The sequence below is a fragment of the Lepidochelys kempii genome, chromosome 9, assembly GCF_965140285.1.
Source record: "Lepidochelys kempii isolate rLepKem1 chromosome 9, rLepKem1.hap1, whole genome shotgun sequence".
Classification (NCBI taxonomy): domain Eukaryota; kingdom Metazoa; phylum Chordata; order Testudines; family Cheloniidae; genus Lepidochelys; species Lepidochelys kempii.
In genome coordinates, this window is record NC_136388.1 from 49,581,373 (window position 1) to 49,607,227 (window position 25,855).

Below are 25,855 nucleotides of genomic sequence, written 5' to 3' on the forward strand. Positions count from 1 at the left end.
CATGCAGTGCATCCACCTCAGTAGGTTGACTGTGGCTCTATGCCATTCAGGGAGGTGGTTTTACTATGTCATTGTAACAGAGTGCTTACGTTGGCTGGAGACAAATTTGCTTGTAATCAGATACACAAATCGGTTGACACAAGGTGACTTAAGTTGACTTAACTTTGTAGTGCAGAGCAGGCCTAGGTCTCACTCTTCCTGTGCACCTGCTTCCCTATTGCCAAGGGCAGTGTAGAGAATGGGAGAAGCTGGGGGTGAAGCTCTTAAGTGGGATCCTCAGCATGCAAATGAGGCATTTGGTTATGAGCTCTTTCCTCTAGCCTTTCTTCTGCTCCCAGGAAAGCCATGCAATAGCACTCTTATTAATTCAGCCTCGGGTTCCCCTGGGCTCCCTGTCCAGATCCTTCCATTTCCCCTTGCATTTAGAGCAGCTCTAAGCACTTTACACTGTGTAGGACCTTGTGTAGGAGGACATACCCTTCTAATACATTTGTTGCCCTTTGTTGGACTCTCGATAGTTAACAGCATGTTACCTGTGCATGTGCAATCCTGTAGTGACAGCCCAATGCCACCTCCAGTCCTCCACCCAATGCCATGCCTTCAATGGCAGCCACCACAGGCTTTTCACTTCTCTCTATTAGATCAATTACTGATGTCAGACTGGGCCTGTCTCCTGCCTGAACGGAGGAAAACCCTCGAATGTCAGCACCTGAGGAAACACAGAGGAGCTTAACAAGACCATGAAACATCTGCAGGGCAGGAAGTGCTTGTCATTGCTTAGCATGCCCTTCCTTCCAGACAATTAAGCATTAATGCTGACAGACTATGGACTCCTATTCAATCCTGAACTTGAAGGAAAGCAGCCACAATGCACAGATGTGTGAAATAGGTTGGATGTGGTGAAGAAAGCAGTAAAGATAATAAAACCCACTCATTAGCACAGAGGACACCTTGGGGAGAACCCTGATCTCAATCCTCTCTCTGGGCCTAGTCATAAAACCTTAGGGATAGATAAGGCACAACTAACTCCACCATCATTGTGGAGTTAGCACTGAAATTCCCAAAAATGTTTAGTTAAAGAGGAGGTCAGGCTGACAGTATGCAGTCCAGCTCACAGCTGAAGAGCAATATTACCCTCTCTACGAACATCCCACAGGTTACACCCTCTGGAAGTGAACATGTAAGGGAGCCAGCCACCTACTTCCCCACTGGGTTCTGGCTCCCCACAGGCCCCCAGTGTGTGGGGTCTGCTCCTTCCCCACCTCTTGGGGAGACTCAGTGGTGGCTCATCTGGGGAGAGACCCCTACTACAGCAGCTGCCACCACTAGACACTTCTACCACAGCCTGAGAGTTTCGGGGATAGCTTCAGGTCTGTACACAGACATAAAGCCACATGGCATAAAATAACATGGCAGCCATGCATCAGGGAGAAGGTGGGGCTGTCCTGCCACACCCCACCTTCAGCATACAGCAGCTCTCAGTTCTGGCCCTGGATCTGTCCTCAGCCCAACTCCTGGAACCATCAGGGGCTCTCAATGCCAATCAATGTCAGAACTTGAACAGTCTCGATTTGCAGCTCTGTAAAACAGCCCTTTCCATTTCAGGGCAGGTGGCAACACTACGATATGATGAGTTAATAGTTTCTCTTTGCAGGTCATCTTGATGGGGCTACACCTAATTAGCCCTCTGCAGGGAGTGCTTCCCTGAGTTGATCTCATATCATGATGAGAGTTACCCCTGCAATCACAGGCCACTGTCTGCCTAATTTGGTCTATCTATGAAAAACACTATATTAAAGACACATCTGGTCATTGTTGACTGTTACTGCTAGAACAGTAGTTCTCAAACTTTTGTACTGGTGACCCCTTTCACATAGCAAGCCTCTGAGTGCAACCCCCCTTATAAATTAAAACCATTATAAATGCTGGATGCAAAGCGGGGTTTAAGGTGGAGGCTGACAGCTCGCAACCCCCCCATGTAATAACCTCGCGACCCCCTGAGGGATCCCGACCCTCAGTTTGAGAACCCCTGTGCTAGAATAACACAAGTATAGTGAGACTACAGATCATGCAGCTACTCTGAAGGACCACAGAATCGTGCACCATGATCCTTGTAATTACTGTGGAAAAATTCTCATAGGAGGTTGGAATAATTATTGACTCAATATGTGTGTGTATACTAAATAAAGAGAGAATCTTACCTGCACTGAATGTCCCATTTGTCCCACAAATCACAACAGCTTTCACAGCAGGATCTGCATCTGCTTTCTTCACTCCTTGCTCTAAAGCCTGAACAACTGCAGAGCTAAAATAAATCAACAACAATGCTGCCATTGAGCCTGTCAATCAGGACTGCAACCTGGGGGCCCTCTGGAGGCACATGCGATATCTAACCCTGCTACCACCTGGGCTTGGGTAAAGAAACCAAAGGGAGAAAAAAGAAAAGGAGTACTAGTGGCACCTTAGAGACTAACCAATTTATTTGAGCATAAGCTTTCGTGAGCTACAGCTCACTTCATCGTAGCATCACTTCATTGTAGCTCACGAAAGCTTATGCTCAAATAAATTGGTTAGTCTCTAAGGTGCCTCAAGTACTCCTTTTCTTTTTGCGAATACAGACTAATGCGCCTGCTACTGTGAAGGGAGAAGACAGCCCGAGACTGAAGCCAGCAAGACCAGCTTAAGCAGGGGCCTGTGGATGCTGGTAATGACATCAATATTTTGGACAGTTTTGATGGGGCTTTCTCTCTGTCCTGCTTGGCTGTTTGCGGCAAACCCTCCTTCACAGTCTCCTCATCTCAACCCCACTGCACACATGCCCCCTGACCTTCAATGTCTCCTCCCCTTCCTTGGTCTTTCCATTCAGACAATCTCTTCCCATCAAAACCCCACTCCCAAAAAATAAAAAAATTGTGTAACTCTCATGACACCTGTAGCTATCACATTGTACATTCTGCCTTGAGTGTCTCTTTGGGGTGTTAGTGCTCTGGGGCAGGAAGTGTCTGCTACTATCTGTACAGTGCCTAGCATAAGTGGGCCCTGTTCTCAGTGTGTCCCTATGCAATACTGTGATAAACAAGATTATTAATAATCTCAACTCCACCCCGTCTCTCGCCCATGTAGCCAGGCTCCAAACTGAAGGGACATATAAATGGGAAGTAGCCCAGGGCAGTGGATTTAGACTTGCTGCTGGGAAAAACCTGCTGGTGTTAAGTATTAGAAGGGTAGCCGTATTAGTCTGTATCCACAAAAACAACAAGGAGTCCGGTGGCACCTTAAAGACTAACAGATTTATTTGGTCATAAGCTTTCGTGGGTAAAAAACTCCACTTCTTCAGGTGCATGGAGTGAAAATTACAGATACAGGCATAAATATACTGGCACATGAAGAGAAGGGAGTTACCTTGGAGAACCAGTGCTGACAAGGCCAATTCAGTCAGGGTGGATGTGGTCCACCCCCAATAACTGATGTTGGTATTGCTTCCCACAGGGACATGGAGTGGGAGGGCCTGGGTCCTCCTATCATATCCCCTTAAGGGACAAGGCCCAAGCTGAGGTGGAGAACTGAAAATTCCTGGCTTAGTGTCAGGAACAGCCACCTCTACTACCCTGACAGAGAACAAGGGGCTGGAAGTCAGGTGTTCTCCACCACCTGGCCCTCCAAGCATCCATCACACCATCTATGATACCATACTTGTAGCAGGGTGGTCACCCCGCTCCTGCACTGAAGGGGTTAAAACAGCCCTGGGAGAGGGCTTCCCTGGAGAGCCAATAGTAAAAGCAGCTCTGGAGAGGGCTGTGGCTGGGAAAAGCTAGGCTGACTGGGGGAAGCAGCCACAGCTGGCCCTATAAGAGGGCTGAGGGCCAGGAGCTGTAGGAATCTCACTCTAGTCCTGGAGTGGGAAGGGCTAGCTGCCTGGGAGCAAGGTACCTGAGGTGGAGCAGTGCTGGGGAAGGGCAGAGGGAGCTGGGGAGCTCCAGCCTTGTAAAACCCCAGGCTGCAGGCCTTGTTTAAGGCCAAAAGGTACTGGGGCTGCAGAGGGGCAGCCCAGAGATAGGCAAGGGCAGCAGGTCCTAACCCCTTGTCAATGATGAGTGGCCATTACACTGCAGTCTGCCCCAGTGAGCAGAGGCTAGATGATGACTGGCAGTAGTCACTGAAGCAAGGTTGGTTTAGAGGGTTGGGGGTTCCCCTAGGAGGGGAGACCGAGAGTAGGGGTACTGCAGAGGGCAGAAACCCAGGATAAGGGGCACTGGGGTTTGGGAGGAACACGGGGCCAATGGCAGGCAAGACACAGGCCTGCAGAGGGTGTGCCAAAGGCTAGAAAAAGCTAATTCCCAAGACGACCAGCAAGAGGCGCTGCACCAGTGAGTCTTGACATCGCTACAGTACTATATGTATGATCATCAGTAATTAACAAAGGACTACATTGCTGATGGCTCTGAATGCTGAAATCAGATAAGATAATAAAACCAATTTTGCCATGATGCAGGGAAACAGACTAGATGACTCACTAAAGGTTCTTTTCAAAGCATATGTATCTGGATATCAAACCTTTCTAATTCAGCCATTTCATCTTCTATGGGATGAATACACATTAAAAAGTTTTTTGGATATGATCAGCAGTTATAACATGCTGAGTGTGCTCAGAAGTGTGGTAAACCAGGAGTTAATTTGCACTGGGGAGAGATTTGTGGGGTTTTATGGAAAAAAGTGTGTGTCACAGGTTACTCCTTCTGTCAAGCCTAAGGAAATCAGTCACTTGAGGCTGATACCAAGGGGCAATTCTACCCTCCATTCCCTGTCTTTCCTATCACAGCCTAACACAGAACTGATTTTTCCCAGGGAATAACTGACACTCTGCTAGTACATAAAATTTCCTTTCCCCTCACTCAGCTTGTAGCTTTCATAAATGGGATCATGTTTTTTTGTTTTTTAAGAATTCTAGCAAGAAAAACAATTTTTACTGAAAGCAGGACAAAGGCCAAGAGGAGCACCTAACTACACTAGCCTCTCACTCTTGTCAGGTCCAGACAATTCACTTGCTCCCATGACAGATGCTGCAGGCCCAATGTATACAAAGTTAGTAACATGCATCCTTATTAGAATGCACTTCCAAAAAACATAACTTACCATGAAGATTCCTATAAGAAGTAATAATAATAATAATACACAAGAGTTGAAAAATATCAGAGTTGAAAAATGAGCATAAAAGGAATAGAAGTGGCCAGTTATATTTACACATGTATTTCATTACCATGACAGTATATCCATTCAGTTAACAATGGTGTGAAAATTCACTGTACACATTCCTACAACTTTAACCCTTTCAAGATATGCCTAGCTAAGATATGCATGTATTTGTGCAAAGTTTATATAATGAGAAATTTCAGAGTAACAGCCGTGTTAGTCTGTATTCACAAAAAGAAAAGGAGTACTTGTGGCACCTTAGAGACTAACCAATTTATTAGAGCATAAGCTTTCGTGAGCTGATGAAGTGAGCTGTAGCTCACGAAAGCTTATGCTCTAATAAATTGGTTAGTCTCTAAGGTGCCACAAGTACTCCTTTTCTTATAATGAGAAAGACATTCAGAGAGTTCATAAGGGTGCATGCGGTTGACTTACTGTAGACATATTGGAACGTATATGGTGAATTTTCACTTCACTACTGTTAACTAAATGTATGCCCTGTAAGGTAAGAAAATACTTATGAAGATGACCTTAACATGCGATTCCTACTCCTTTTATACATAGGGTTTTCTTAATTGTAATGATCTTGTCCTGTATTTTATATTATTTCGAGTAGCAATTTCAACTAAGTTAGTTAAGCTTTTTTTTAAAAAAGAACATAAGAAGCCCTGAAGGTTAACTAGGCTTCCTCTTAAAAAAACAAACAAAAAAAGTGCCAAGAACAAAATTTTTCTCTGTCAAACAGGACCGGCTCTAGGCACCAGCAAAGCAATCACGTGCTTGGGGAGGCACAATGCCAGGGACGGCGTTCCGGCCACCCTTTTTTTTTTTTGCTTGGGCAGTTGCACTCTTGGAGCTTGGGGCAGCAAATTTTTTGCTTGAGGCGGCAAAAAACCTAGAGCCGACTCTGCTGTCAAACACTTAGCGTTCACAAGATAGGCACTCCTCTGCTCAGACTTTAGGAGGTTCATAGAAGAAGGGTTTCCCTTCTGCAAACTACTTAACATACACAGAAAGGGAAGAATGGAAGGTGTGCAAAAGTTTAGCTGTCCTCCAGTGAATCTACTAAGATGTGCAACAACTTTGCTGCATATCTTGCACGACTGTGTATCTAAGGAGGTGCACTGGTGGATTCACAGATGCATAATTTAAGACCACAAAGGACTATTAGATGACATAAGCTCCTATGCACTATGGTAATACAAATAAGAATAATCTAGCTTAGCTCCTGTATATCACATTTCATGCTGGTATCCAACCAAGCCCAATGACTTGTGCTTTGCTCATGCATATCTTCCCCAAAGACAACCAGTCTTGATTTGAAGATATCAAGAGGTGGAGAATCCACCACTTCCTGGGGTAGTTTGTTCCAGTGGTTAATCATCCTCACTATTAAAAAAGGGTGCCTTATTTCCAGTTTGAATTTGTCAAGCTTCAGCTTCCAGCCATTGGTTCTTGTTCTGTCTTTCTCTACGAGATTAAAGAGCCCTTTAGTACCTCGTATTTTCTCCCTGAGAAGGTATCTATGATGTTGTACTCTATATATTTTAGGGAAATATGCTTATGAGTATAAATATGATGTAACTGGAACATGCTTTATGCAAAAAGTCTCTTGTAAGGTATCATTACAAGGGTTATACCTACTGAATATATTCCTCCTATTTGTATGCATGTAACATTCTTGTATCTGAAGCTAGAAATATAAAGTATAACTCTGAGATCCTATTGTAATTATGCAAGTGTGGGCCATTAATGGTGGTTTAGAATCATGATGGCTCCCATTGACTAGGACAGGGGTGGGCAAACTAGGCCCATCAGGGCTTTGGATTCAGTCCGTGGGACTGCCACCCCCGTGGCGTTGCGGGCCCTGCAGCGCTCCAGGAAGCAGCTGGCACCACGTCCCTGCGGCCCCTGAAGGGGGGGAGGGGGCTCCATGCGATGCCCTCGCCTGCAGGCACTGCCCCTGCCCCCACCCCACAGCTCCCACTGGCCAGGAACTGCAGCCAATGGGAGCTGTGGGGGAGGGGCGGCAGTACCTGCAGCCGAGGGCAGCGTGCGGAACCCTCTGCACCCGCACCCCCACCCCAGGGGCCGCAGGGATGTGGTGCCGGCCGCTTCTGGGAGCAGCATGGGGCCAGGGCAGGCAGGGAGCCCGCCTTAGCCCTGCTGCGTGCTGCTGACACCCTGGAGCAGCTCCAGGTAAGTGGTGCCAGGCCAGAGCCCGCACTGTGAACCCCTCCTGCACCCTGCACCCCAAACCCCTGAGTCCCCTGAAGCACTGAGCACACTTCTGTGCCCCAATCCCCTGCCCGAGCCCCCTCCCACACCATTCCTGCACCCCAACCCCCTTCCTGCACCCCAACCCCCTGCCCTGAGCCCCTTCCTGCACACTCCACTCCTTCCTGCACCCCAACCCCTGCCCCAGCCCTACATTCATGGCCCTGCATGCAATTTCCCCACCCAGATGTGGCCCTTGGGCCAAAAAGTTTGCCCACCTCTGGACTAGGACAATTGATTGTAGATGGTTTATTTACCTGCAAACCTTCTTGGGTACGTGAGGGCCAGCCCTAAAAGAATGGTGGCTGGGGTCTCACAGGACATGTGAACAGGTCACCTGATACTGGAATCCATCTTAAACCTGGTACTTTTCCATTTAGAAGGAGGGGTGGAGACCCAGAGACACACAAGATTCCTGCCTTGGGCCAAAGCTATAAAAAGGGGTGGAGCATGACAGAGGAGGCTGCCAGTCATGAGAAGACCTTTAGTTTCCACCTACGATGTCTGCTGGAACTAACAAGAACTGTACCGGGGAAAAGGATTGGTCCCAGACTAGGAAGAAGTCTAGTCTGTGAAAAAAGCTTATTGGAACATCTCTGAGGGTGAGATATTACCTGTAATCAGTTTTTTTATGTATTAGGCTTAGACTTGCGTGTTTTTGCTTTATTTTGCTTGGTGACTTACTTTGTTCTGTCTGTTATTCCTTAAATCCTACTTTTTATACTTAATAAAATCACTTTTATTTATTAATGAACCCAGAGTAAGTGATTAATACCTTATGGAGCAAACAGCTGTGCATATCTCTCTATCAGTGTTATAGAGGGTGGACAATTTATGAGTTTACCCTGTATAAGCTTTATACAGAGTAAAACTGATTTATTTGGGGTTTGGATCCCATTGAGAACTGGGTATCTGGGTGTTGGAGATAGGTGACCTGCTAAGCAGTTTTTGGTTAAAGTCTGCGGCTTTGGGGGTGTGGACCAGACCTGAGTCTGTGTTGCAGCAGGCTAGCGTGTCTGGTTCAACAAGGCAGGGTTCCGGAGTCCTAAGCTGGCAGGAAACAGGCTCAGAGGTAATTCCAGCATGTCAGGTGACAGTCCCAAGGGGGTCTCTGTAACCGAACCCATCACAGTACCTACAGACGGTTATCAAGTCACTGCTCAATCTTCTTTCTGATAAACAGATTGAGCTCTTTCAGTGTCACTGTAAGGCATTTTCTCCAGTGCTCAGATAATTTCTGTAGCTCTTTTCTGCACTGTCTCCATTTTATCAACATCCCTTTTCAAATGTGAACACTGTCTACGGTATCCCAGTATCAGTTGGAGAGCTATTCTCTTGTGGATAAGAAGAGTTGGCTCCAATTTTTGCCAGGATGATTTTCTGACAAAGAAATACCCCTTTTTTGCAAAATGGAATTTTTTTTCCATGGGGGGTCAATTAAAATGACAGCTCTCTGCTGCAGGCAGAAAATGAAATTGACAGACACCTGCCGAGGCTCTGGGGCCAAAAAGGCACAGAGCCAGGACACTAAGCCTCCTTGCCTAGCTCTACGGAGTTGGACAGGCACAGAGCTGGGGTACTCAGCTCCTGTGGCTTCAGGGTTGGAAGGAAGGCGAGAGGCTGAGCATGCCAGCTCTCTGGCTCTCAGGCAGCCAGGCAGGAAGGCTCTTGTCAATTAAGTAAAATGGACAAGAGCCTGCCAGGCGGGCAGCTGGGAAAATCCGTTTTGGTTCTCCCAAAACGAAATTTTCCATTAATTTGTTTCCAGCAAAATAATTTGCTTTTTTCGTGTCTCATCCTAATTCAGGACAAATCCCACCCCCCCAAAAAAAACAACCTGTAAAGTATTTTGCAGGAATTTCTTTTTTCTGACCAGCTCTTCTCTTAAATCTCAGCAAAGAGAAAAAGTCCCCTTTGCTGAAAAGTTCCTGAGCTGCACAGACAAGGGGAGTCTAGGATTCCTGAGCTGAAAGAGAAAGTTGCACTCAGACATCTGATATTTAAAAAGACACTGTGGAAAAGTCATCTGTCCTTCTCCGTTCTGCTGCAGGGTGGAGTCTCTGTTCTCCTGCAAAGTTCCTGAGCTCTGCATAAGGGAAGAGCCTCTGATATTTCGGAAGAAAACAGTTACAGAGCCCTCTCTCCAGCAAAGCCCAGGTGCCTCTCCCACAATGCCTTTTACATTTTAAGAGGCTACGAACACTTCCCCTGAACTCATAGGAAAGCAGCAGCAGCTACAGAACCAGACCAGTGAGGGGAAGTGCTGCATCTGAGCAACTTCTACTGACTTCTGCGGGAGTTTGTTGGTATGCGGGAGCTGCAAAATTGGGCCTTGGGGAGCCCTGCTTCTGCCGAATGCACTGCCTTCCAAGCCTCTGACTAGTTACATTTCTTTCTCGTACTCACCTCTAAAACTGATTTATTTATTTGAGAGAGAATGTTTCCTCTGTAGACTTCTCTGACAATCTTGGAATCTTATTATATATATATTCCAAATATTTATCTGTCACTCTGAAGCCTAGAAAACCTGAGTCAATATGAGGCAAAGGAAACAGCTACAAGCATGGTTAAGGGTTCTTCTTGTTTAGAATATCATCTGGTTGAATCATCATAAGGATTCACAGTCTGTTACCACCCAATTAAGTTCTCATCCATTTTCAGCTTTACAAATTGTACCCTTACGACAACCTGCACTTTTACCCAGTACAGAAAAGCTCTAGGCCCCTTTGACATAAAATATAGATCAATAATTCCCTTAATTTTTTACTAAATTGCACCAATTCCATCCCATATAATCGCTCCAACCAACAAACCCACAGTCAAAAGTTGAAACAATCATCCTTTTCCAATCATTTAACACTGATGACTCAACAACCTTTACAGGCACTCAGGAAAAGAGATGGGCTTTATAGTGTGCCCCACAGGCCATCAAGTTTGGGCTGTTTTGAACCAAGGAAGGGGAACAAGTTCCAAAGCCACAGGCACCACAAAGAGTGCCCTCCCAACAGCACTCATTAATATGGTAACCATAGTAATAATTTTATTTTAAACTAATATATGCACAAGATCAGTTTAGATCTACATTAACCAACAGATTTGTGTTTCAACAAAAATATTTGCAGATTAAAGGAATCAAAAAAAAAAGTTGGACATCAAAATTAGAATCTGAAAAAGTAGACCTTCTTAAATTCCTTCAAAGTCCTAAACATGTTTAATTTCCAGAATATTATCCATTTTAAAAGTGGGTGGTGGTATTGTGGATATGAAACACATTTATTTTCATCCCTAACAAAGAAAACTGAAACTTCCCTTTGAAAATCTCAGAGAAAAACTTAGTTGATGGTGATGCTCAAGTTCCTGTGCTTCTTTAAGCCAGGTTGGGCTCCCTCCTGCTTTACAGAGACTCCAAAAAGTATGTGTGCCATGGGTGCTGGAACTAGGGGTGCTGCAGCACCTCCTGACTTGAAGTGGTTTCCATCATATACAGGGTTTACAGTTTGTTTCAATGGTTCTCAGCACCCCCACTATAAAAATTTGTTCCAGCACCCCTGATGTGTGCTCCTGTTTCTTTTTATCAAAATGGTGAAGGACTGTACACATTTGAGTTAATTTCATGGAGGATTACAGTACCTGTGGTTAGATTTTTTGGTGGTGTGTGTGTGTGTGTTCTGCCTGCATGCTGCCCCAGCTCTGTGCAGACAGCCAGCATGGTAGACCTCAAGCGAACTGCCCAATGATCACAAGATCCATTAAGGTACGAAGGCACCAGGCCTGGTTTATTGTCAACAAAGCACGGTAATAGCACCTGTCAGACTCTATGAGGATACTAAGACATCAAGGGAGGCAGGTATCATAGGCTGGAGGAGGCTGAGCCTACCCAAACAGCCACGTGTGGCCTCGCCCCCACTTCCCCTCCTGCTTCCCGTTCTGCAGGCAACTCTTCCTGTGTGCCATGGCCACAGATGGGGCTGGCACCAGGGCTGCGCTGCCCGGCCTCCCAGGGCTGGGAGGGCTAGGGCTGGGGCTGAGCTGCCTGGCCTCCTGGCACTCCGGGGCTGGGGCTATGCTGCCCGGCCTCTCGGCACTGTGGCAGGGGTGCAGCCAGTAGCTGCAGTGGTAGGGGGACCTCTGGGCTCTGTTGACTGGCACAGAAGGAGTGGAGGCTTGGGCAGAAGGAGCAGGGAGGGGTCTAGCCTCCCCGAGCCAGCGGTTCACCCGCCGCCCACATAAGACATATATGCCCATGACAATGGAGGCAGCTCAGTGAATGGTGAGACTTACCATTCCCCCCCTCCCCCCCAGACAAAGATATTCCCTCCAAGATACATCTTTATAACCTGATACAAACAAGTTACGTACTGCCTCTGACATAGTTACTGCCCCGACATGGCTAGTTATCACCCATCACCTTGTACATGTTGGTTCAACTAAAACATCTTTATTGCGTACAGTACTGTTATCCTGACCTTTTCTTTTAAGAGAGCTCAGTGTGTTCCTGTTATCCTTGGGGAATGTTTTTGTACCATCCTTGATATGGGGATGTGTTTGTGTGAGTACTCTATGCTTAGTACTTTTTAGGAATGTGTATTTCTGCAATATCAGCACTGTTTTGCCAGATTCTGTGAGCAGGGCCTGCCTAATACCAGGCCTCTGATACACGGGCGTATATCTCAGGCTCTCTTCCCACTACAGTGCCCACACAAGGAACTTTTGTCTTTTTAAGTAAATGCAGTAAAAGTCAATTGATTATAAAGTAAGCAGGTTAATGTTTAGACAAACCACCAGCTAATTCTGCAACACTGCCAAATTCCCTTCCAGTGCCAGGGTTCTGTTAAGCCAGGGCCAGAGTACAGGGTCAGGGTCAGGGTCAGGGCCAGGGTATCTCTGCAGGCCCATGAACGCACCGGCTGTGCGTGTCCGACCGGGGCACACCCGGCACACCGCGCTACCGGGGCTCGGCCGCCGAACCCCGGCCTGTCCCTGCTGCGGAGGGAGGTGCTGGAGCCCAGCCCAGCCCCAGGCGAGGTGCACGGGCGAGCGGAGATACTGGCTCTGCCCACCACCGCACAGGCTCAGCACGAAACAAGGGGTGCCCCGCTGCCCGTCCCGGCGCTGCAGCGCGCCCCTCACCCCGGGAGCTGCTGCCAGGCTCCCCCAGTGTGACGGGGAGCCCCGGCCGTTACCTCAGCGCGTTGAGCGGGGGGTTGTTCAGGCGGATCATCGCCACGGCCGCCGCCCCACGCTCGCACTGCTGCGCCATCCTCACCGCCGGCGGCCTGGACTGTGCCCGGGGCGGGGCCCGCCGGCGGCGGGGCGGTCCCGTGTTCCCGAGCGGCTGCGGCAAAGCCCTGGGGAGCGCCCCACCCCCCGCCGCAAGGCACAGCCCCGCCCGCACACAGCGGTACAGGGTGCGCGCTCCCACCGCAGCGCATGCTGCCACCGCTACAACATTGAGACACAGTCACCCCCCCCAGAGCACACCTCCATTGCATGCCCCCCCGCCCTCAACAGCTGCCCATTAGGTACAGTGCTCCCGCAGAGCACATCATTGCCCCATCCCAAGGCACACCAGACCACCCCCAGACGGGACAAACCACCCTCCCCAGCACACCGCCATGGGCTACGTCCGCCTGCGCGTCCGGAGCCCATGGCCAGCGGGGACAACCCCTCCCCCACCCAGGAGAGACACGCACCACTCCATCACACCGTGTATTCCTTGTGTCCCTGTACTGGGGGAGTAGGTGGCCAGCTCCTGCGGGGCAAAGGATTTTCTATGTAGAGTTTCAAAAGTGATACATGAAACACCAGCTGAATCTTCAGAGAGCAGGGTAGCGGTAGTTCAAAGGTGACTGCATTAACCTGCTGCAGGATCTTGAAAGGACCAAGGCATCGAAAGTCCAGCTTGCAAGCAGGTCTGTCGGTGCAGAGATGCCCTGTAGAGAACCATACCTTTTGTCCCACTGCGTAGGTGGGGCCTTGTTGTGGGGTGCTGGTCTGCATTCCATTTATAGTCTGCTCTTGCTTTTTCCAGGTATCCCATTACTTCTTCCCAGTCCCAGTGCATCTGCTGTATCAGGTCTGAGGAGGCCAGGTTGGGAGAGGAAGGGAGTAATTGGGTGTGGTACACATAGTTAGTAAAATAGGGGCTTTGACCCATAGTCATATGTGCTGAGTTGTTGTAGGCAAATTTTGCATAATGGAGAAGCAAAGACCAATCATACTGGTGGTGACTGATGTAGTAGCACAGCTGCTGCTCAAGAATTATGTTGGCCCTTTCTGTTTGGCCTTTAGACTGTGGCTGGTATGCAGAGGAAAGACAAGTGCAGACTCCCAGCAGGCACAGGGCCTTGCACCAGAACCGTGTCATGAATTGTGATCTCCGCTCGGACGTGATGTGTTCCAGAAGGCCAGAGGCAGAATACATGGCTAATCCATAGCTGGGCTGTCTCTTCAGCAGAGGGGAGGCCTGCACATCCACCAATGTGATATATTCCATCGTGTGCCAGCAATGCCCCTCTGCCATGTACATTGGCCAAACCGGACGATCTCTACGCAAAAGAATAAATGGACACAAATCAGACATCAAGAATTATAACATTCAAAAATCAGTTGGAGAACACTTCAGTCTCTTTGGTCGCTCAATTTCAGACCTAAAAGTCGCAATTCTCCAACAAAAAAAACTTCAGAAACAGACTCCAATGAGAAACTGCAGAATTGGAATTAATTTGCACACTGGACACGATTAAATTAGGCTTGAATAAAGACTGGGAGTGGATGGGTCATTACACAAAGTAAAAACTATTTCCCCATGCTAATTTTCCCCTACTGTTACTCACACCTTCTTGTCAACTGTTTGAAATGGGCCATCCTGATTATCACTACAAAAGTTTTTTTTTCCTCCTGCTGATAATAGCCCACCTTAATTGAGTAGTCTCTTTACAGTTGGTCTGGCAACACCCATTTTTTCATGTTCTCTGTGTGTATATATCTTCCTACTATATTTTCCACTGCATGCATCGGATGAAGTGGGCTATAGCCCACAAAAGCTTATGCCCAAATAAATTTAAGATTCACTAGTGATTTTCATTTGTGTACACTTTCCTTTAAACATGCAAACTGATAACATGTGATTTTGTATGCAGTGTAGTTGTAGCCATGTCGGTTCCAGGATATTAAGGAGACAAGGTGGGTGAGAAAATGTCTTTTATTGGACCAACTTCTGTTGGTGAGAGAGACAAGCTTTTGAGCCACACACAGCTCTTCTTCAGGTTTGGGAAAGGTACCCACAGCTAAAGGCAAGGTGTTTAACAGTGGTGTTAACAGACCACTCTACTTTGAATGGTCCCTTAGAACATGTGCTAACTACTTATACTAAACAATCTGTTCCACCTTGAATCAAACTGTACCAAAGAATCTCTATGGCTAGAAATTCCATGATTGGATAAAAAGAGTACAGTAGTAGGAATATACTACCAGCCACCTGATCAGGATGGTGACTGTGAACTGCCCTGGGAGAGTAGAGGGGCTATAAATATAGAAAACAATAATAGAGGATTCCAATTATCCCCATATTGACTGGTTACATGTCATCTTAGGACAGGATGCAGAGATAAAACTTCTAGACATCATGAATGACTGCTTCTTGGAGCAGCTAGTCCTGGAACCCACAGGGAGAAAGGCAATTCTTGATTTAATCCTAAGTGAAGAATAGGATCTGGTCCAAGAGATGAATGTAGCTGAACCTTAGTAATAGCAATCTTAATGTGATTAACTTTAAAATTCTTGTGGGGTGGAAATACCAAAGAAGCCCACCACAGTAGCATTTAACTTCAAGAAGGGGAACGATACAAAAATGAGGAACCTAGATAAGTGGAAATTAAAGTAAAGTAATGAGAGTAAAATGCCTGCAAGCTGCATGGAAAATTTAAAAAACCACCATATTAGAGACTCAAATTAAATGTATTCCCCAAATTAAAAAAAAAAAAGCCACCATGACTAAACAACAAAGAGGCAGTTAGAGGCAGAAAGGAATCCTTTAAAAATTGGAAGTAAAATCCTAGTGAGGAAATCAGAAAGGCGCATAAACGCTGACAAGTCAAGTATAAACATAAATAAGGCAAGCCAAAAAAGAATTTGAAGAGCTATTACCAGAAGACACAAAACTAAGAGCAAAAAGTCCATCAGAAGCAGGAAACGTGCCAAACGATCAGTGGGACCACTGGACCAACTGAGGTACTAAAGGAGCACTCAATGAAAATAAGGCCATTGTAGACAAGGTAAATTAATTCTTCGCATCAGTCTTCACTGAAGAGGATGTGAGGGAGATTCCCACCTGAGCCATTCTTTTTAAGTGACAAATCTGAGGAACTGTCCCAGATTGAGGTGTCAGTAGGAGGTTTTGGAACAAACGGATAAATTAAACAGTAATAAGTCACCAGGACCAGATGGTATTCACCCCAAAGTTCGGAAGGAACAGAAATATGAAATTACAGAACTACTAACTGTTGTGTGTAACTTATCACTTAAATCAGCTTCTTTACCAAATGACTGGAGGTTAGTTAATGTAATGCCAATTTTTTTAAAAGACTCCAGAGGCTATCCTTGCGATTACAGGATAGTAAGCCTAAATTCAGTATTAGGCAAATTGGTTGAAACTATAGTGAAGACTAAAAATATCAGACACATAGATGAACATGATTTGCTGGGGAAGAATTAACATGACTTTTGTAAAGGGAAATTATGCCTCACCAATCTATTAAAATTCTTGGAGTAGTGTGATGCCGCGAGACCAGGTGACAGCTTAGGCCAAGGTTCCTAGGCCTCAACTGAACACTATCAAATGCATAGTTGGAAAACAATCTGACTCACCTGTGTGTTAGTACTGCTAAAATAGGTATTAGACTAGACTTGTAACAGTGTGTTTAGACTTCGTCATGCTTGTAAATTGCTGCATACATTAATCTCACTTGTAATATCTGTAACCCATGCTGTAAGATAATACTTCAGTATTTGTTCTGTAACTGTAAAAATGTTTGCTCTCAAACTGCAAATCCAGTGAGGAATCATCACCAAGTGTTAAATACTAGTTTGCACCTATGATCTGTTACTCACAAGTGGTAACATCATCAGGATGATCCCATCACATTTGTCTCCAGCACTGGACAACACAGTGTCAATCTCCCTTTGTTATATAAACCTATTTATAACTTTTTCTTACACATATGTATTAGTCTCTCATTTCCATGTTAAATCTCCTCATTGTCAGTTCAAACTTTCTAGCTTTTTAATTACTTTATCTTTTCTTTTTCTCACAAACATGATTACTCTGCAATCTTATACATGCACAACACTAAACATGATTACTGTGCAGTTTCTTACACATATGCAGTTCAGCTTATCCTTACGCTGTTAAATGTTATCAGAATATAAGAACAGCCATACTGGGTCAGACCAATGATCCATTTAGTCTAGTAGAATGTCTTCTGACAGTGGCCAGTGCCTGATGCTTCAGAGGCAATGAACAGAACAGCAATTATCACATGATCCATCCAGTCGTCCAGTCCCAGCATCTGGCAGTCAGAGGCTTAGGGACACCAAGAGCATACGGTTGCGTCCCTGACCATCTTGGCCAATAACCATTGATGGACCTATCCTCCATTAACTTAATTTTTTTGGAACCCAATTGTACTTTATGCCTTCACAACATCCCCTGGCAATGAGTTCCATGGGTTGACTCTGCATTATGTGAAGTAGTACTTCCTTTTGTGTGTTTTAAACCTAATGCCTATTAATTTAATTGGGTGACCCCTGGTTCTTGTGTTATGTGAAGGGGGAAATAACATGGCCCTCTTCACTTTCTCCACACCATTCATGATTTTATAAACCTGTCTCATATCCCCCTTTAGCTGTCTCTTTTCAAAGCTGCATAGTCCCAGTTTCTTTAATCTCTCCTCATATGGAAGCTGTTGCACCCCCCGCCCAATCATTTTTGTTGCCCTTCTCTATACCTTTTCCATTTCTAATATATCTTTTTTGAGAGACAGTGACCAGAACTGCATGCAGTATTCTATGTGTGGGTGTACCAGGCATTTGTATGGAGGCATTATGATATTTACTATCTTATCTATCACTTTCCTAATGGTTCTTATCATTCTGTTAGCTTATTTGACTGCCACCACTGCATATTGAGCAGATGTTTTCAGAAAATTATCCACAATGACTCGAAGTTCTCTTTCTTGAGTGCTAATAGCTACTTTAGACCCCATCATTTGTATGTATAGCTGGGATTATGTTTTCCAATGTGCATTACTTTGCATTTATCAACATTGAATTTCATCTTCCATTTTCTTGCCCAGTCACCCAGTTTTGTGAGATCCCTCAGTTAAATCCTTACCAGACTGTGAAGAATTACAATCTTGAGTAATTTTATATCATCTGCTAACTTTGCCACTTCACTGTTTATCCCTTCTTCCAGATTATTTATGGGTATGTTGAACAGCACTGGTCCAAGTACAGATGCCTAAAGGACCCCACTATTTAACTCTCTCTGACCATTTGCACCTACCTTTTGTTTCCTGTGTTTTAACCAGTTACTGATCCATGAGAGGACCTTCCCTTTTATCCCATGACTGCTTATTTTGCTGAAGAGCCTTTGGTGAGGGACCTTGTCAAAAGCTTTCTGAAAGTCCAAGTACACTATATCCACTCACCCTTGTCCACGTTTGTTGACCCCCTTGTCACACTGTTTGGCGTGGCTCATAAGCAAGAATCCTAACCTCAGGCAGACTGTTAAGAAGCAGGGCACAAACCCCAAACTGGTTGTGAGTTCTATACTTAGATCTCAGCAACCACGTAACAAGTGTAAACTCAGGCATCATAAAGCCTTAACATGGAGTCACAGATGGTCTCCTTGGGCATTCTAATGTCTCTTGCCTCCCCAGGCAAGCTTGACTCTGTCGCTGATGGTCATTTTACACTTGATATCACAAAATATTCAGGTTACTCCCAGTCCCAAAGGGTCACTTACACGAGGTCAGTTTGCACTTTAGATCTCACACCAAACAGTTGTAGCCAATCCTGTAGTAAACTAAGGATTAACTAAGAAGTAGTAACCGTTATTTACAAGGTTAAAACAGGTAAACAGACACACACAAATGAGTTGCAGTCTTACGTTTCAGATAGTGATAGAGCTGCTGAAATATGCCAGCTCTATAAGTCTTTTAGGGCTAAGCCAAGTTAATCCTGGGGGATCTCTTGCTTATGTTTAGGAATTTTTGTCCCTTAGAGTCCAAACAACATAAAAAGACCCTAATTTCTTCTTGTCAAGGATTTTTATCCACATCTCCCTAGAGTTCAAGCTGATGGGACAAGTGCTTCTGCACCCCACTCTTCAAAGGTGTGCCAGGAGCAATCAACAAAGTCCTTGTTCTTTGATGGCTTACAGTGGTCCATTTGGATTTAATAGGCTTTCCTGATGGGCTGGAAATAACCATTCCTCACCACCTGCTAAGTGTTTTGCCTTAATAAAGATTTGTTAGACCCAGCTGCTAAGTAAATTATTTTCAAACCAAAATTTTGAGGAGCCAGGCAGTTTGCTGATTGGGCTAACACCTAATATCCCAGAGACTGTAACCTAAGGATATTGAGGGGTTTAAGGCATATTTAAGGGACAATGGAGTCACTGGGGAGATAAGTATCCTCATGGTGAGGGTCCCCTTAAGGAGATGAACATCTTCACAAGACCAAATCAGCTTGAAGCAGTGGTTAAACATCTGGAAGGCAACTTTTTTAGCAAAAAAGATTGCTATAAGAAAAGGGTAAAAACTGCAGTTGTTTGGGATTTGATAGTGACAGCCAGAGCTTTTATGAAACAATATGGAAACTGGAATGTTGAAAATATAAAAATGAAGTTAAATGCAGGCAGGTGAGATTCAAGAATTGACACACAAGGTCACTGAGCAATGGGCACACTATGTTATAAGGTCTGAGGCTTTGACTGAGAAAGCTCAAGAATGTGAGTCTCATAAGGAGCAGAAGGTGCTCTGCAAGCAGTGCAATTGGAGAATACAGAACCGACAGTGAAACTTTAGGAAGGAGAAAGCATTGATGTGGACAGTATAGTCTGAGGAGGCTCCACCTCCTTATATTCCACTTTTTCCTTCCTTGAGCAATCTGGACTCTAAAGCTGCCCCTAAAATGCCTGTCCCTTTGAAGCCTGTAATCACATCCACAGTTCAAAATAATCAGGGTGAAGGTACACGTACAGAGGTGAAGGTTAAACACCTTTCACTAGTGGAGGTATCAGCCATAATGAAAGAAATAGGTCCTTGCCCCAGAAGCAGGGGCACAGAAGAAGTGGATTAGGAAAACTAGGGAGCAGGTTGAATTTTGTGACCTGACTAGAGGAGATTGGGGGAGAATTTTGCAGAAGGGAGTCAGTTCTGAGGTTTGGTTGCATATTCCACAGGGTGTTAGAGGTCTGGGACAGTGCCAGTTCCTGTGTTCAGAAATTATCTGAGTTTTATTTGGATCTGCTGCAGCAACCACATTGCCAGTGTTTGTTAAGCCAAAACCTGACAAGCCCCCTGCAGAATAGGAGTAATTTATGTGTGCTTATTCTCTGGTTATGAATAATCCAGCTCATGATAATCCAGGCTACCCACAACTTGTTATCGATTGGCTACTTCCAGATGTTAAAGAAGTAGTTAAAATGGTGTTTGATAGGGAGTTGTATGAACGTTCAGACTTTGGTTGAAAAAGCAGAACGTGCTTTTTGCTACGTGATGTAGGGTAAGAATAAGGACCCAGTGGATGAGGCTAAAGCACACAGGGTTGAAAGTGGCCAGGAATCCAAGCTAAGGGTAGTACAGGATATTGTAGAAGGTGTGGCCAAGAGAAAGGAAGCAGCCATGCGTGCCCATGGATTCCCTCTTATGAGGTACAGAGGCGTAATGAGGTACTGGAGGAGGTGCAGAGGCTTCAGGAGTGGACCTCAGGGATGGGGAGCGGTCTATCAGCTAGAACCACTTCCTCGATTCCCCGATAGGGATACCAAGCCTCCTCCCACTCATCCAAGATTCTTACCTGCATTACCTTGTAGGAGCGGGGATGCCGCCAGGTGCTAACAGTTATAGGAGGCATTTGTAACAAGCTTTGCTTGATCCTGGGGTGTCTGTCTCTTTGACATCTTGAATTCAGGTGGGGATGTCACATAACCGTGCATTACCATGCCCAGAGTGACAGGACAAGGAGCCACTCACTGGCTTATATGACAAAGTTCTATCCTTGCCTCCGTGGTCCTGCGTTTCCTGGCAGATTTTGCTAGCCTCAGAGGCTCACTGTGACCCTCCATGTAACCCTTCTCTCTCTAGAGAGAAGAGTCACAGTCTACTGAGCCATTTTCATCATAAGCCAGCGAGTGAGGTGAGGAGAAATTATCCTTCCTTGCATGGTCTCTGTTGTCTCCCAGTCTCAGTGATTAATCAGGGGGCAAAGGGGGAGAGGGGGAAGAGCCCGGGCCCACCCTCTACTCCAGGCTCCAGCCCAGGGACCCTAAATAGCATCAGCTATGGTAGCTGACCTTTTAGAAACATGACATGTACAATTCTCTGGGCTACTTTCCCCACAGCAGCCCTCACTTCCTCAAGCTCCACTTCACCCTTACCTCAGGGCCTCCTTCCTTGTGCCTGATATGGTGTGTACTATTCAGTCTCTCCAACAGCGCAACTTCCTCCCACAGCTCCTGACATGCACACCCACCTGACTAACTGGGAGGCTTTTAACTAGTTTCAGCCAGCCCCTGATTGGCTTCAGGTGTCCCAATCAACCTAGCATTCTCCCTGCCTTCTGCTTAATTGACCTGGCGCAGCTGCCATTTCACTTATTCTGGTACCAGGGATTTGTTTAGCCTGGAGCTAATATATCTATCTCCCACTACTTTTCTATAGCCATCTGGCCTTGCCCTGTCACACTTACTAAACCCTTAGATGTCACTGTAGGCAAGTTTTCTGTTACTCATGTTTGTGTGGTCCGTGACTCTCAGGAGATTGCAGACCCAGTTGCAAAATGCAATAGCTTAAAAAGATCAGCTTTAAGATGCTAAATACATTGACTGAAAACTGTCACTCTGGCCAAAAAGGTAAAATGTTTACAATCTCAGAATTTTGTAGCTAGTGAAGCCTTTGGAAATGTCCTATTTCACAAACTGAAACTGAATGATTTAAGGGAAATAAATGTTAAGTTAAAAGGAGTTTTGCACAGACTCTAAGGACACTGCAGAGCTCGAAAGGGACTAGACAGTCAAGGGTAGTACAAGGTTTAAAGAGCATAAGTGTTAAAGAGAACAATTTAAAAAAAAGGGAGGGGGGAATACCTACGAAGCTGAAGAGGAAAAAATGAGTAACAGCAGCTAACACTGCCTTTCAGAAGAACAGTTTAAGTGTAGCAGCAGAAAGAAAGAAAGAAAGCAAAGCATCAGTCAAACAGAACGTTGCTAAAACACAGCAGATAACAGACCTCAGGCCAAAATAAATAAAATAAAATAAAAGCTCTTGCATGTGAACACTGTATTCAAAACTGAAATATGAAAATAAAATGTGAGCTGCTTAATTTAAGGGAAGCCCAGTGAAAAATGAAAAGATTTTTTAGGGCTGTCGATTAATCGCAGTTAACTCACGTGATTAACTCAAATTAACTGTGATTAAAAAAATTAATAGCGATTAATCGCAGTTTTAATCGCATTACTAAACAATAGAATAGCAATTGAAATGTATTAAATATTTTGGAAGTTTTTCTACATTTTCATATATATTGCCTTCTGTGTTGTAACTGAAATCAAAGTGTATATTTTTTATTACAAATATTTGCACTGTAAAAATTATAAACAAAAGAAATAGTATTTTTCAATTCACCTCATACAAGTACTGTAGTGCAAACTCTTTGTTGTGAAAGTGCAATTTACAAATGTAGAATTTTTTTTTTACATAACTGCACTCAAAAACAAAACAATGTAAAACTTCAGAGCCTACAAGTCCACTCAGTCCTACATCTTGTCCAGCCAATCACTAAGACAAACAAGTTTGTTTACATTTACAAGAGCTAATGCTGCCCTCTTCTTATTTACAGTGTCACCAGAAAGCGAGAACAGGCATTTGCTTGTCACTTTTGTAGCTGGCATTGCAAGTTATTTACGTGCCAGATATGCTAAACATTTGTATGCCCCTTCATGCTTCGACCACCATTCCAGAGGGCATGCTTCCATGCTGATGATGCTTGTTAAAAAAAGAATGTGTTAACTAAATTTGTGACTGATTCTCTTTGGGGGAGAATTGTATGTCTCCTGCTCTGTTTTACGTGCATTCTGCTATATATTTCATTTTATAGCAGTCTTGGATGATGACCCAGCTCATGTTCATTTTAAAAACACTTTCACTGCAAATTTCAGAAAATGCAAAGAAGGTACAAATTTGAGATTTCTAAAGATAGCTACAGAACTTAACCCAAGGTTTAAGAATCTGAAGTGCTTTCCAAAATCTGAGAGGGATGAGGTGTGGAGCATGCTTTCTGAAGTCTTAAAAAAGCAACATTCTGATACAGAAACTATAGAACCTGAACCACCAAAAAAAGAAAATCAACCTTCTGCTGGTGGCATCTGACTCACGATAATGAAAATGAACATGCGTCGATCCACACTGCTTTGGATTATTATCAAGTAGAACCTGTCATCTGCATGGATGCATGTTCCCTGGAATGGTGGTCGAAGCATGAAGGGACATATGAATGTTTCGAATATCCAGCACATAAATAACTTGCAATGCCACCTACAACAGTGCCATGAGAATGCCTGTTCTTACTTTCAGGTGATATTATAAACAAGAAGCGGGCAGTATTATCTCCTGCAAACATAAACAAACTTGTTTGTCTGAGCGATTGGCTGAACAAGAAGTAGGACTGAGTGGACTTGCAGGCGCTAAAATTTTACGTTGTTTTGTTTTTGAATGCAGTTTTTTGGGTACATAATTCTACATTTGTAAGTTCAACTTTCATGATAAAGAGATTGCACTATAGTACTTGTGTATTAGGTGAATTGAAAAATACAATTTCTTTTGTTTTTTTACAGTGCAATTACTTGTAATCAAAAATATAAAGTGTGCACTGTATACTTTGTATTTTGTGTTGTAATTGAAATCAATATTTGAAAATGTAGAAAACATCCAAAATAATTAAATAAATGGTATTATATTATTAACGGTGTGCTTAATCATAATTAATTTTTTAATCACGTGATTAATTTTTTTAATAGCTTGACAGCCTAGTACCAACTAATATCTGTAGTATTGAATTTAACCAATTTTAAATTACCAAAGCAGCTTCCTGCTACAGGTAGGACTAAAGGAAATTCAAGGAAAATTCAGTCATACCACCATTGCATTCAGGGCTGGCCCTAGACCAAATGGCACCCCAAGTAAGGAGCGTCTTCAGCACCCCCACCTCCCATTTGTTAAACTTTTGAATACCTTATTTTTTTATTGCATTTGTCATCCATTTCACACTTGGATGCACAATTTGCATGCATGATTTATCCCTCTCATATAAGATGATAAATTTGCAAGCTACGGTCTGTACATTTGTATTTATTCAAGCCATATATAAGCAAATAAAAAAATTACTTTGTCTAAGCTTACAGAAAGTTTTTAATTTTAAGAATAACTGAAACATACCAACACCAAGAAATTGAACTGTGCATCAAGATTGGGTGGACTAGTATTAAATAGTGTTACAGTAGGTGACAGCTATAGAATGTTACTCCTTGTCCTTTAGTTCAAAAGGTTGCTTTTCTTGCTTTTGCCCTCGTGAACTGAAGCACAACATCACAGAGATCCAAAAATTGGCCAATGGCATTCTGAAGGGATAAAATAGCAAGCAATGTCAGTCTCATCAGCCATCGTTGATCAAAAATATGCTTTAAGGAGCCTGATCTTCAAAAAGCTGCTCTTACCACTTGCTATCGTGACCATCAGTATGAGCAGAATCCTCAAAGCTATCCACACTTTAGGAAAAAAAGTGTCCTTTAGCTCTGCATCATGAATGAATTGGAGAACTTGGGAGTGGAAAGTGCTTCCTGTGTTGCAAAATGTGATGCATGTTGTCCAATTTGACATAGGTCTTTATCATTGACTTCTGAACATTCCCCATATGTCAGCGTCTGGTGAAGGTCCGTACAATTGTTCAAGAGTGTTTTCCTGTCTGCTGGTCATACAAAAACCAGGTCTTTTTGTGGTGCTTCATTTGTCCAGACTTTTCTTCGATGGTGTAGTGAGGTGGACTGGCCCACCCCAGACACGGAGGAATAGGGTGGCACCACCCCCTCGTGGGTGGAGCCCTACTCCTAGCTCTGCCCCCGGAAGCCAAGGGGTGGGGCTGGACGTATAAAGGCAGAACCCAGAAGCTGACTAGGGCCCTGGCCACTAGAAGGGACAGATGCATCCCCTGAGCACTCGCCCTGGGAGGTGGCAGCAGGCCTGCAGAGTGCAGACGACTGGACTGGACCACGTGGATCCTGGACTGACCTGACCTAGGGGGAAGCAGACAACTGGCCTGGACCACCTGGACTCCTGGATGACCCGGCCCCACAGGGAGCAGACGACTGGCCTGGACCACCTGGCCGACCCAATCCCGCAGGAGGCAGATGACTATCCTGGACTGCCGGCTGGCCCAACCCTGGCAGAGCTTCTACTGGCAACTGAGGTCCCTGCTGACCACCTTACCTCACAGTACCAGCAGGTACCCTTGGAGAGGGCGTGTGGAAGTGGCCCAGGGGTAGTAGACCCCTGTCTAGCTGCAACGCTGGCAGAGGGTGAATTAGCATGTTGCAGCTTGGATCCCTGCTGACGTGGTGGCAGACCCCTGCACCACCCTTAGGGCCCGGGACTGGGATGCAGTGGAGTGGGAGGGCCTGCATCCCCCCCCACCACCCAAGCGGTGGGTGGCAGTCTCCCCCTCCCTCAGGCTAGCTGAAGGAAAGCCTGAGTTAACTGACTTTGTTTCATAGGCGCCGACTCCATGGGTGCTGCAGGGCTGGAGTACCCATGGGGAAAAGTTAGTGCTCCCCCACCACACACCTCCTCCTCTTCCCCCGAGCTCGTCGCGTCCCTGCTCCTCCCCTTCCCTCTCAGCACTTCCTGCCCGCTGCCTAATAGCTGTTTAGCGGCAATTAAGACTTTCTAGGAGGGAGAGGAATGAGTGGGGACGCAGCACGCTCAGGGGAGAAGAGACAGGGCAGGGGCGGGGACTTGGGGGAAGAGGGTGGAATGGGGGTGATGTGAGGGCGGTGCAGCAGGTGAGCACCCACTGGGTCGCGAGGAAGCCAGCACTTATGCTTTGTCTGCAG

General features: G+C 45.2%; 1 protein-coding gene across 2 annotated transcripts in view; it reads right to left on the reverse strand.

Moving 5' to 3' along the window:
- EHHADH (enoyl-CoA hydratase and 3-hydroxyacyl CoA dehydrogenase) overlaps window positions 1-25,855 on the reverse strand; it is a 68,116-nt gene that overhangs the window by 37,090 nt on the left and 5,171 nt on the right. The window contains exons 1-4 of one of the 2 annotated variants that reach the window (XM_073360289.2): window positions 20,551-21,491; window positions 12,651-14,015; window positions 2,202-2,305; window positions 534-709 (exon numbers count right to left, since the gene is read on the reverse strand). In XM_073360289.2, coding sequence (XP_073216390.1) covers window positions 534-709; window positions 2,202-2,305; window positions 12,651-12,727 — 357 coding nt within the window. In that variant the 5' untranslated portion in view covers window positions 12,728-14,015; window positions 20,551-21,491. Of the gene's footprint in view, window positions 1-533; window positions 710-2,201; window positions 2,306-12,650; window positions 14,016-20,550; window positions 21,492-25,855 lie in introns of those variants that run through there. The other variant, XM_073360290.2, reaches the window with a different exon arrangement.